Here is a 12,719-nt window from a genome sequence, read left to right as displayed (position 1 = left end):
AGTTGGAGACATATTTTGCCACACAGTCATGTGTGTGTATAGGGAGTATAGTAGGGGGCTAACTACACTGCCTTGTGGGGACCCAGTATTGAGGACTATTGTGGAGGAGCTGGTGTCGTTTATCCTTATTGATTGTGGTCTATGGGTCAGGAAGTCGAGCATCCAGTTCCTGAGATGGAGCCAAGTCCTAGGTCTTGGGAGTTTTAATATGAGCTTGGCTGGTATTATGGTGTTGTAGGCGGAGCAGTAGTCAATGAATAGGGGTCTGACATAGGAGTCCTTGTTGCCGAGATGCTCCAAGGACGTGTAGGGTCAGGGAGATGGTGCCTGCTGTGGACTGGTTGTGGCAGTACGTGAATTTCAGTGTAGCAAGACATTCTGGGAGTATGGAATTGATGTGTCTCATGACCAACCTCGCAAAGTACTTCATAATGATTGATGTCAAGGCCACTGGACGCTAGTCGTTGAGGCATGTTGCCTGGTTCTTCATGTCTCTTACCCAATATAATTTTAAGCGAAGCAACATTTGGACAGTAGGAGGCTCAGGTGGGTAGCAAAGCAAATAGTGGAGGCTCTATGACTGGAAAATCAACACTCCTGACCCCACCTGACCACTTCACTAACCACATGACTAGGCACACGCCCTCCTTGCACACCTGCACCACCTGGCTACCTATACCCCCTCCCCTGCCTGACCAGCACCGAGCCTGATTACCCATCCCCACTGGACCATCTCCTGGCCCACCTTCCATCCTACCCACCTGCCACCCTACTCATCTACCAGCCTACCCGACTGCCTTCCTACCCACTTAACTCACCCACCTACATAACCAACTCCTTCATCCACTTCTCCATTCTCCCTGCTGATCTAGCCTATGAGACCAGTGAGTGCAACATTAACTTTTCACCCCTAAACCACGCCCCTTCCCCTCCCTTTACAATTACCTGTCACTTTTGTTACTGGTTATAGGTGACAAACTCTGCGGTGTGGAAATAATTGCCAAATGTTCAAACTTACAAGAAACGTGGAAGGATGGGGAAAATGAAAACCACCATTAAATTTTGTTTTCTTTGTCCTTTCATGAATAGGGAGGAAAGAGAGGGATGCGGACCGAGAAAAAGCAGAAGTTTTTTTTTAGTTAGGGCATCATGATCGGCACAGGCTTGGCGGGCCGAAGGGCCTGTTATAGTGCTGTACTTTTCTTTGTTCTAATTGTTCTTTCACCTCTGGCAGGTGGGTTGTATTGATTTTCTCATCATAAAACTCCCATTTTTTGCTTTGCTTCTCACACTGCCTTTCACAACATGGTGGGGGAGGGGAATGGGTGTGGGGGGGGAAATTAATTCCCTTGAGCCTCCGACCTCAATCACCAATGCATACCTGCCCAATGGGTCTCGTATCAAAATCACAAATGGCATCCTATGTGACTGTGCCAAAAGAAAGCTTTCCCTCCTTGGCCTCATCCTGCCTTTGATATGATTGACCACACCATCTTCCACTAATGCCCCTCCACCGGCATCTAGCTGGGTTCTTACGTGGTTCCATTCTGGTCTGTATAATCATAGCCATAGAATCACTTGCAATGGCTGCTCTTCCTTCATCGAGCAAAGACCTACTCTTGTCCCTCTCCTATTTCTTCTCTACCTGCCGTCCCTCGGAGCACAGCATTCTGAGGCACAGCATTAGTTCTCACATGTGTGCTGTGGACACCCAGCTCCACCTCACCGCTACCTCTCTCGCTTCATTCACCGTTGCTGAATTATCAGACTTCTTATCCAACATCCAGTACTAGACGAAAATACATTTCCTTCAATTAAATATTGGGAGGACCAAAGCCGTTGTTTTTGGACCCTGCTCCGATCTGTTCTCTTGCTACTGGCTCCATCCTTCTCCCAGGAAACAGGCTGGGATTAAACAAGTCTGTTTGTAACCTTAGTGTTACATTGGATCCCTTGGTGATCTTCAGGCCTCATTCATGCCATCACTGACACCACCTATTTTCACCTCTGTAACATTGGCCCTGTCTCAACTCACGTGCTGCTGAAACTCTCATTCATGCCTTTGGTACCTCTAGCCACCACTATTTCAATGCACTCCTTGCTGATCTCTTGCATTTTGTCCTTCATAAACTTGAGATAATCCAAAACTCTGCTGCCCATGTGTTTTTACTCACAATAAGTCCCAAACCCCTATCACCCTTGTGCTTGCTGACACATATTGGCTCCCAGTCAGGTAAAGTTGTGACTTTAAAATTTCATTCCATTCTTGTTTTATTAATAATAATCTTTGTTGTCACAAGTAGGCTTACATTAACGCTGATCACAAAGATGCACAAAGCTCTTTACAAAGAACTACATTAACTTTATTTTAAATCTGAGTTTGACACTTATTCCAAATGGCAAACATACTACACTCACTATCTATATCTATTAGCTACAACAATTATATTTTAACTACCTCTGCAATACACTATGGATCTAATCTCCTAGAGCTTCAACCTAATCTTACCAGACATCCAAGAGCCTGTGCAATATATAGCACTGTCCCTTAGCTCCCTCTAGTGGCTAGGCTTAACAACATTATACAAATGTACAGCATGTAAAGAGTTTAATGTCACAAGTCTTTTCATTTCAATCTCCCACTGTCCTTACCTGGGTAAGATTTGATCCAACCCCATGATTTTGGGGCTTCTGTCCCTCAAACAGCTAGAGCTGGTTTAGCTCAGTGGGCTAGACAGCTGGTTTGTGATGCAGAACAAGGCCAGCAGCACTGGTTCAATTTGTACCAGCTGAGAATCCTCAACAGGTGCCGGAATGTGGCTTTTCACATTAACTTAATTGCAGTGTTAATGTAAGCCTACTTGTGACAATAAACATTGTTCAAACAAGCCAGACAAATGGAACGTATGTTGTGGATTCTGTGTGACCTTTTGTATCCCTTGATTTTTAACAGTGGAACTTCACGGTCATTGGGTCAAAATGCTGGAACTCTCGAACAGCACTGTGGGTGTACCTACACTACAAAGACTGCAATGGTTCAAGGCGCACCTTCCCAAGGGCAATTAGGGATGATCAATAAACACTGCCCTCACCAGCGATACCCACATCCCATGAATGAAAAAAAAAAACTAGTAATTAACCTTAATCATACACTTTGAACTTAGTTTGGATTTTTTGAATGCACCCACCACAAGATCGTCATGGACAGGAACCAAGTAAAGGTCCATTGACCTAGGTGGGAATTTCCTGTCACTGGGTGGGCATGGCTGAGAAATCCCACCCTTTGTCTTTGTTTGTTCACAAGACATGGGCATAGCTGACATTTATTGCCCTGAAGATGTTTAGATGACTTTGTAAACTGTTGAAATCATTGTGGCCGAGCACATCTGTGCGTGATAGGAAAGGTGTTGCAGGATTTTGATCCAGCAATAACGAAGGAATAGCAATATCATAACGTGGCAGGATGTTGTTTGATGTGATGGGGAGCTTTTCGGTAATGGTGTTTTCCATGTATCTGCTTGTGGTTGAGACCATGGATTTGAAAAGTGCAGTCGGAGAAGCCTTGTGTGTTTTGCTGCAGTGCATCTTGTTGATGCAAGTCGGCCAATGGCCTGAAGCTTCTGTCGAGTTATGCCTATCATTTGCACAAGTTCATAAACAATAAAATTTAGAAAGCTGATGGTGCCTGACAACAGACAAGATTTAACAAATGGCGAATGACTGCATAGTCAGGACAAGTTTGCTGACTTTCCTGCAGGAATAAATGGTTTGTTGAAATCTAGAGCTGACTATTAGGATAACCCACAGTAAAAAGGTGCACAACTGTTCTCCTGCTCCTGCCTGTAGGGCTGTGTGCATATGTAATAGTGGATGAAGGTGGGACTATGCCATAATCTTGTACTCCCTGCAACTGGAGGACACAGAATAAGGACTGTGATAGTGAGCATGGCTCACGCCACACAGAGTGCCTATTGAGTGTATGGAAACCCCCTTTGGTGTAGTGACTTTACAAATGGACATGCACACAGTACCATTGACCAACCAAAAGCAATGAGGTATTACAGCAAAATTACCATTTCCAAAAGGGTGATCAGATCCATGGTGTAGAAGTAGAATTGGAGATCAGTAGAATGTTTGGGGAGAGAAATATAGGCAAGCGCTGAATGAGGAAAGCCGGCACCGCAGAACATTGCAGATGACCAAAGAAGCCTGCATAAACCCAGGACGGGGAAGAGAAAAATCTAGTAGTGACTGGTTACATTGAGGGTAGCGAAACAAGGGAGGAAATGTACCAGCAGTTTAAGCAGAACAGGCATAAGATTGAGAACAAAATCTTCACTCCTATCATGGAGCATGACAATTGAGGCATGCTCACTCATTTCAAAATATGGCATCCAAGGACAGAGTGATGTATTGTCAAGATAATGCTCCAAGAAATGCCTCCACACAGCTCCAATGAAGTTGCCGTTAGTATAATGCAAAAACTGTAAGGTAAAAAGATTGGTGCTGTATAGAAGGCATCCTGATGCTGTAAAAATAAAGGGAGCTGTCCTGACACCATGAAGTTTAATTAAGTCACCAAGTTGCAGTGAATAAGCTTGTATAACAGATTGAGTGGATGCCTCAAGTAGGGTTAACATGCCTCAAGTAGGGTTAACATGTGCCAGGCTCAGCCGGATATAATTCAAGGATTCACAGGGCACATGACTCGCCCATATGAGCAGGTTCTTGAAGTGGTGGGGTGGAGGGGTGGAGGATAGGGGTGGGCACCTGTGCACAGGAGGGCCCCATGGATCATGCCTACATGTTTCAGGCATATCCAAAGCTTAGGAGAGTCTGGCAAGGATTTGCCGATGTCATGTCCATGGTATTAAAGGCGTGGGTGTTTCAGAGACCAGAGGTGGTGATGTTTGATGCATTGGAAGACCTGGGAGTCCAGGGTGTGGAGAGGCTGATGTTTTGGCCTTCGCTTCCCTGGAGCTAGAAATCAGGGGTATGGGTTAGTGACATGGCTGGGTTTCTCAGGCTGGAGGAGATAAAGTTTGTCAGGTGGCAGCTGGTTACTTCTTTGGGGAAAATTAAGCTGTCAGCAGATACAAAAAAAGTGGGGGCAGAAGATGGTTGAGTGGGATTGGCGAGTGGAGGGGGACTGGGGAACTGTATGCAAGTCATGTTGGCTCGGTGTGGGTGTTATTTACATTGTGTTTTCTGTGTTAAAATTTTTTTATTTTTTATTTTTAGTTTTAAAATAAAAAGCTTGCATAAAACCTTTCCTCTGGGCAATCTGGATTGGGGGAAACCAGCAGAGAGGTGGTGTTGTGGAAGTGTATAGAAATTGAAAACTCATCCCCTAAAACAGTTGGTTAGGTCAATAGAAAATCACAAGTACAAGGGGATTAAGAGTTTAGGAATCAAGGCAGATGCAGTAAACAGTTCAGCTGTAGTATGTCAGTCCATCAATGTAAAAAAAAAAAAAAGCAGTGCACGATGCAGCCAGGCTGGCATTTATTGCCTAGCCCCCAATAGTCATCTAAATGGTGTTCAGCCACCTTGCTGTTTGCATGTCCCCCAAAATTTGCAGGGTGCACTGCTCTACTTGAATAGTTGGCACAAACCAAGGTAATTACTCTGAAACATTAAGCATGTCAAGAACTTAATACCAATAGAATGTAGACCCTGGTCTTAAATAAGATGGCATGATGTGTAAATTAACCTACCATAAGGTGCAATTTGACAGGAGAAACAGACCAAAATGGATATGTTGCAGCAGTTTATTCAACCAAATACAAATCTGGAAACTACATTCAACAAAGATTGGATAAAAGATTCCGTATGCTTCAGCTGGATGTCCGAGGTTCCTGCAGAAAGATAGCACAAATTAGAAGGGGTCTAAAATCAGTTCAAGTGTACAACAAGAGAAACCCTTTGCACCAAAATCCATAAGATAAGATGTGCCAGCTCATGGTAGTTTGGATTTATTATCTAGAGGCCTAGCTCAATCCTACCATTGGAGGTAAAAGATCCAACAGGAAAGCAGGTTAAATCAGACAGTACTGGAGCAGTCACCAGGATGGGAGCCTTAAAGAGAACATGACCAGCCAGTGTGCTGGTTTCTGCCTCATTGCCTACTCCAGGCTATTTGCTCTCCCTCCCAACAGGTGGGGGCAGCAGGACTGATCAAACCAATGTAAGGTCCACATCCAGAAGGATAAACATTCCCAGTTTGCTTGCAAGCATGTTAACAGAAGCAAAAGCTTTTCCAGTCAGCGGAAGCCAGTTACATGGAGGTGCCTCCCCCACCCCCTTGCCAGTGAATGGAGTGCTCCAAGCAGACAGTGCAGTAGCCACCACTACAAATCAGCTGTGGAGGTGGCACTCCATATGTCCATATCCCTTCTTCTCCCCCCCCCCCCCCCCCCGAACCCACTGCCAGCTGCCAAAGCAGCAGGTGCTTCCATTTTGAAATGCCCTCCTTCATATCTTGCATTGCATACTGCTTTGAGCAGCAATCCAGCAGACCTGCCCAAAGCAGATGAACCTTTGACCATTAACTGGCCCATCAGGAAAAGGCACATGACCGATTCAGTCATGGGCTATTTGGGTTTAGAAGCCTGCAAGGAAAATCCTGCTCAGAACTCAACTTCAAAAAAAAAAAAACCCAATTAGAACCAAATCCATTCTAATAGAATGCCAATGAGTCTTGCCAAGTTTCTACAACATGCGGCTCAAAAGTTCACATTTTTACTTTACCTCTGGTACTTCTACAAAAGCCTCATTCCTAAAGGTCTGACTCCCTTGTCCTGCTGCAGTCAGTTGCAAGTTGGCTCTGGCTCTCCTGCATCAGAAAAAGCAGAGGAATTTGCATTTTGATGTTAGTGCTATTATGGCAATGAATGAGACTTCTGTTCCCTCTTGCAGATAACAGATCAGTTAAGGGTGTGAATAGAGAAGTAATTTGTAAATAAATACTTTAACACATTGCAATTATTGGTCTGCTACCCTGGCTACCATGCTGCACTGGTTGGAAGCAAATTGCCTTTACCCAAGTTGAAATGTGCCTAGTGTTCCCATTAGCGTTCAAAATGTGGGGAAGCAGTATTGCTCTGAAAGGCCCAAATGTTAAATAGGAGCTACAGTATTCAATCAACATGCCAAATGTCCATTTATCCTGCCCAATTCATTGCTCCATTGATGAGAATTTAGAAATTAACATCTAATTTGCTATGCATAGTGTAGCCTTTTCATTGCTAACTAGGAACAATACACAACAGTTATTGATATAGTACAAACCTTTTTGTAGCCCTCTTTTTATAGATTATTGTTCCAATACCAACAAGCAGTACTAAAATAAGTATTCCCAAAATGAGGAGAACGCTCAATCCTGGCATCGCTTGGTCTTCACAGAATTTCCCAGTGTAGCCCTCCTGGCACTTGCACATTATTAAGTCATTGACAATATAGCACCTCCCACGCATATTGCACATCTCAGCTGTACAGGAGCTTGATCGACCTGCACCTTTAGTTACACGGAAATCACCCATTTGATCGGTGGAGAAATTTTCTGTTGCAGCAGAAACGTTAACATACTGTAGGGACACTCCATGACTGGCTGTAGTTGAGCCAGTATCAATGTTACTGTGAGGAGAGTACTGACTTTCTGTATAGGATGTGGCTGTGCTTGCAAACCATTCTGAAGTAGTCAAGTGTTCTTGAGTGGAGGGAGAGACTTTGGAAGCTGAAGGACTAGGAAGTACATGTGTTGTCAAATCAGATTGCATCTGAAAACCTGCAAAAATATATATTTCTGAATTAGGGTAGAAATTAAAATGCACAGATCTAGAAAGAATGTCACTGATATAATATTTCAACATCCTCTGGACCTCATTAGTTTCATATTTTCTACTTCAAATGGTAAAGTGCCCAGAACAATGAACAGTTCAGAACAGCGGCAGTTTGAAGCTCAAAAGCACATTTTGAAGCAGCACAAAAACATCCACCAACTTAATGTCAAAACCATTTTGGGTCGTGCAGCTCTTAAGGCAACAGCCATGTAAAATAATCCTAATTTTACCTGGCACCAATGCAAACAGTATATGGCCAATGGGGGGGGGGGGGGGGGGGGAGAAGAGATTAACAGAAAGTACAAGTGACCAACTGTTTTCCCTGCATGTCATTGCCAAAAATGTCACTACAGACAACTGGTGTTCAAAGCTTGAGTGCATGGGCACTTTTAGCTAAAGAACAAATGTAGTCAACTGCACTCCATTCCAATGCTTTGGATTCAACGAATCCTATAGTCCATCCAGAACCCCACTTGCCCCAGTGTATAAGCTGCTTCCTTAATGTATACTGACAAAGGAAGGTTCAGACTTGGGAGATAGGGAACATTTAACAATTCAATTCTCCTGCTAGAGTTGGACTCTCCTGCTAATCTTACTATAGTAACTCAATCTAACTACCCAGTCTGCTCTACTCCATGCGGTGGGTGTGATGCTTCCTGATCTGCCCCAGTCTCATGTGTTGCTTATGGAAAGAGGAAGAGCATGTGCCCTATCCTTTTATAAGAGTTGCCCACGTGGTAGTGTCATCTCTGGGGGTCTTGACTGCCCATTGGTCATGTCCCATCTTACTGGCCTATTGGTTGAATGTCTGTGTCATGATGTCTCTGGTGCTCCTCTAGTGTTTATTTAGTCCTAGTGCATCTACATTAACCCCTTGTGTATTTACAGTGGTGCATATCACCACAGTCCCCATATCCACTCCCATGGATGTAGGCACGAAGACAGATTAAAGCCATCTACGCACTACGCAACAGTTAATGGACTTTGTGAAATTGATTCAGGGGCAAAGATGTCAGACAAGTTTCCACCAGGGGAATAAGGTCAGATTCAAGATAATTAGCAAAATAAATCAGAGGGAGGAGATGACGAAAGAAAATGCTGGGAAATCTCAGCAGGTCTGGTAGCATCTATAGGGGAGAGAAAAGAGCCAACATTTCAAGTCCGATGACTGTCAAAACGACAGTCATCAGACTTGAAATGTTAGCAATTGGATGTAGAGCTATACAAGTAGAAAAGGCTCAGTTGCATGGCTCTTTTGAAGGAGAAACTGTTCAATGACCTCCTTGTGCCATTTGAGATGCCAGATGTGAAAAGGAGGCAAAATTTAGATTCCTCACTTTGGACAAGGCTACCCAAATTGCTACAATTAGACTTACATTCATTTTCATCTGATCCATCAGCACAATGTTTTTCACCATCACACACATACTCATTCAAGATACAGCTCAGTCCATCATGGCACTGCCAAGCCTCAGGGAGGCACTGCATGACTTCACAATTGCGGCCATTGAGCTGATATCCTGTGGAACATCTACATGTTCTTCCTCCTGGGTATGCTAGACACAAATGGTTGCAGCCACCATTCTTCTCAGAACAGAAATTGTACCCTGCAAATTTAAGGATGAGCAATGTTTATAATCATCTGGAAAAGTGATCTGCATGTTGAAATTATGGAACCACTGGCAACCCCCAACACTGAAGCTACATTCATTTCAGGAGCTTATATGAAATCTATTTCTAGCACATGGCAATGGCATGATTGTTGCTTTTACAGAGTAGATTTCCAATTTAAAATCATAAAAGGGAGGTTCTACCAGCTCTTACAATAATTGGCTAAGAGATCAACTGGCTATGAGATCAAGAGTGCTTCATTAACTGCATGTCATTATGTGCAAACTGGCTGGTGTTAAAGGTGAAATGGCAAACAAGCACTTGCTAGTCACACTTCTCCCCCAGCATCCAAGTATATACTGCAGAGATATCATGGTTGTGTTGTAATTCATCAACTGACCACTAAGGGGGGTCTCACTAGTATGGGTGAATGTTAGTCAGCTGACCCCTCAGACTGGCTGGAGGAAATTGAAAGGGTTGCTTTGCATTATTTTGAAAGGGTTGCTTTGCATTATTTTATGGTTTTATCTGTTGTCTTGTATATAGTTAAACTGTTAAATTGTTGTTAAATAAATAATTCATAACTTTAGCTAAGAGTTTGTAATAATTCAGACCATCCAACAAAAACTTACACATACTTGGCTGCATATTAACAGTTTGGGGAATGGAGAATTTCCATGTAGTAAATGGCTGGCGAAAAATGTTCAGTGATTTCCTTATTTCAATTCTCAATTCATCAAATGTTGCAAAAAAAGGTTTGAACTGGGTGCAGAAAAGCTCAAACACATGCAAACTTCAGCAAGTATTTCCTAATTCGGATACAAATGTGAACTAACCTTGTTGCTGCTGCTCACTGTATACTTTCAGGCCCACAATGTTCTGCTCAACTTCGAACCACTGTTGCTTCTGCCCCATCATACTGTACCACAGTCTGGTGTAACCTGTAACATTTTAGAGTTAGGTTTCAAGCCACAATGCAGATTATGCATTTGAAGTATACATCAGAGAATCCCTAGTGCAGGTGGTCATTAAAGAAGAAACAAATGGAACTGGGGTTATTTACCATTGTGTACGGTTGTCCAGAACAGGATGTTCTCCCCATATGTAAACACAGACTGAGCCTGAAGACCTGCTTGAACTTCTCGGAATTCTGAGCCATCCATAAGGACACTGTCAATGACATTGTGATCTATTAAAAAACGAGGAGAGAGAAAGTTGGTTACTTCATTGTGAAAGTGCTTAAAAATGAGATTTTATAATGTGAGATTTTATAATGTGAAAATATATCTGATGCTAACACCATTACAAAAGTTAACCCACTAGTTTAAACAATCACCCCCACCCATCCATTGATGCTTGGCTCAAGACTACTAACTAGGGAAAGGTCAGCATTCCAACATATTTACCACAATAAGCAGTATTTGCCCAATAAGCTTCAATATTGTTGCAAATTGAGTGTACTGGCTTTGAAATAATAAACACAGCAAACTGTTGTTTGATTCAAAATTGTTCCAGCACCAAGACTTACCCAAGTCAATCCAATAAAGCCTAGTACCAGAATCTGCAAGGAGTAGCCCTGTAGGGAGGTGACATTTTTTCCACAGTACTTTTCGCTTCTGCCCATCCATATTTGAACATTCAATCCTCGGGCCATTCCTCTGGTCTGCTGATCCCCAGTCAGCGAAGCACATGATACCAGTAGGTGGATGTAATGCAAGGGAAGTTGGACGATAGAGATTCTCTATCAGTACAAGTCTGTAAGAGCCATTTGCAGATGCCACTTCAATTACACCAGGGAAGCTGGTGATCCAGTAGAGATTACCACTCAACCAGTCTACACTTACAGATATAATGCCATTAACCTGGAAAATCACTTGATCAGAGGATACATTGGACCCCAGTATAAATTTTCCAATGAGGCCTTCCTCTGAATCTGCAAAGTAAACGAGCTTGTCTTTCCAGACGAAATCTGCTGAAGACACTTGGTTGTTCAACAGCTGGTGCACATTGTGTTCTGGTAAAGCCTTCAATCCAGTATCTGGCTGTAGGTGCTTCAGGTATACCTGGGAGGAAAAATTTGAATTAGAACAAATTGTGATATGCAACAAAAAACTCAGCTTTTAAGCACTGTAATAAAGAATGGGATGCCTAAAATTGCATGAAGTAAATGAGGCCAGTCATGGGAAATGCAGTAGTTAAGGTCTGAACTAACAAGAGTACATAAAACTGTTAGGTGTGACTTGATGGGCAGGACAGTGGCGCAGTAGGTTAGCCCTGCTGCCTTGCAGCACCAAGGGCCCAGGTTAGAACACAGCTCTGGATCACTGTCCGTGTGGAGTTTGCACATTCTCCGTGTTTGCGTGGGTTTTGCCCCCACAACCCAAAAATGTGCAGGCTAGGTGGATTGACCACATTAAATTGACCCTTAATTGGAAAAAATGAATTGGGTACTCTAATTTATTCTGGGAATTGGTGCAGCCTATCCTTGAGGACCTAGGTCAAAGTGTGGAGTTTGCACAGTCTCCCCATGTCTGCATGGGTTGCACCCCCACAACCAGCCTGTAAAGGGGGGGGCGGAATAAAACTAGGCAAGTCTGGACCAATATTGCTGTTCAGATTTACTGTTTCCTACAATTACAGATGTGACTACAGCTATTCAGGTCATCATGTGGTCAAGGAAGATGCTGTAGGTTATATCCTCAGTTCTTACCAGAGTAAGAACAGTGGGAGAGATCACAAGGAGAAAAGGCTCATCAGCAGATTTCATGCAGGTCACACCATCGTCAGCGAGCAACATGCCCTGTCCACATCGGCAGCTCCCCTTCAATCCAGGGCCTAACAAACAGAAATGCTTACATCCCATTTTGTCACATTGACTCAATGCCTGGGGCTGCAGAACCTCATGCATCACCTGTAGATCGTAGAAATAGAATATGGAGAGAATACGGTTTGCTTTTATTCAAAAGGTATTTTCAGCATTACTTAGTTCACATCAGGATTACAAACAAATACACCTGGGCTCAGCAAATGCTGCTTTGAAGCTTGAAATGCAGTCCATTGTAAAATTAGCTTTTGTAAAAGCAAAAGTTGTCTCCAAGTTGGGAGAAAACCATGGAAAGACTAGGAATCTGGGATTGGTCAACTAGTCAGGGGACACAGGATAGCAGGTTTTGGTCCAAGGTGAAGTGACCTCTGGAGCAGTGCATAAACAGTCAATTATATATTTTTTCTAGCCCCATGTAGCCATAGCAAAGCAAATAATCAACC

The 12,719-nt window shown here is 43.3% G+C and overlaps 1 protein-coding gene across 1 annotated transcript in view; it reads right to left on the bottom strand.

Annotated features, from left to right (window-relative positions):
* Window positions 1–5,764: 5,764 nt before the first annotated feature.
* Window positions 5,765–12,719, bottom strand: part of LOC140429721 (low-density lipoprotein receptor-related protein 2-like) — a 31,395-nt gene continuing 24,440 nt past the window's right edge. Inside the window, exons 22-29 of the mRNA XM_072517053.1 lie at window positions 12,163–12,363; window positions 10,981–11,515; window positions 10,516–10,641; window positions 10,289–10,393; window positions 9,218–9,448; window positions 7,291–7,786; window positions 6,751–6,835; window positions 5,765–5,858 (exon numbers count right to left, since the gene is read on the bottom strand). Of these exons, the coding sequence (XP_072373154.1) occupies window positions 5,838–5,858; window positions 6,751–6,835; window positions 7,291–7,786; window positions 9,218–9,448; window positions 10,289–10,393; window positions 10,516–10,641; window positions 10,981–11,515; window positions 12,163–12,363 (1,800 nt within the window). The 3' untranslated portion in view covers window positions 5,765–5,837. The remainder of the gene's footprint in view (window positions 5,859–6,750; window positions 6,836–7,290; window positions 7,787–9,217; window positions 9,449–10,288; window positions 10,394–10,515; window positions 10,642–10,980; window positions 11,516–12,162; window positions 12,364–12,719) is intronic.

The sequence above is a fragment of the Scyliorhinus torazame genome, chromosome 9 (assembly GCF_047496885.1).
Source record: "Scyliorhinus torazame isolate Kashiwa2021f chromosome 9, sScyTor2.1, whole genome shotgun sequence".
Classification (NCBI taxonomy): domain Eukaryota; kingdom Metazoa; phylum Chordata; class Chondrichthyes; order Carcharhiniformes; family Scyliorhinidae; genus Scyliorhinus; species Scyliorhinus torazame.
The sequence above is the reverse complement of the archived record's forward strand: the minus strand, read 5'-3'. Positions and strand labels throughout refer to the sequence as shown.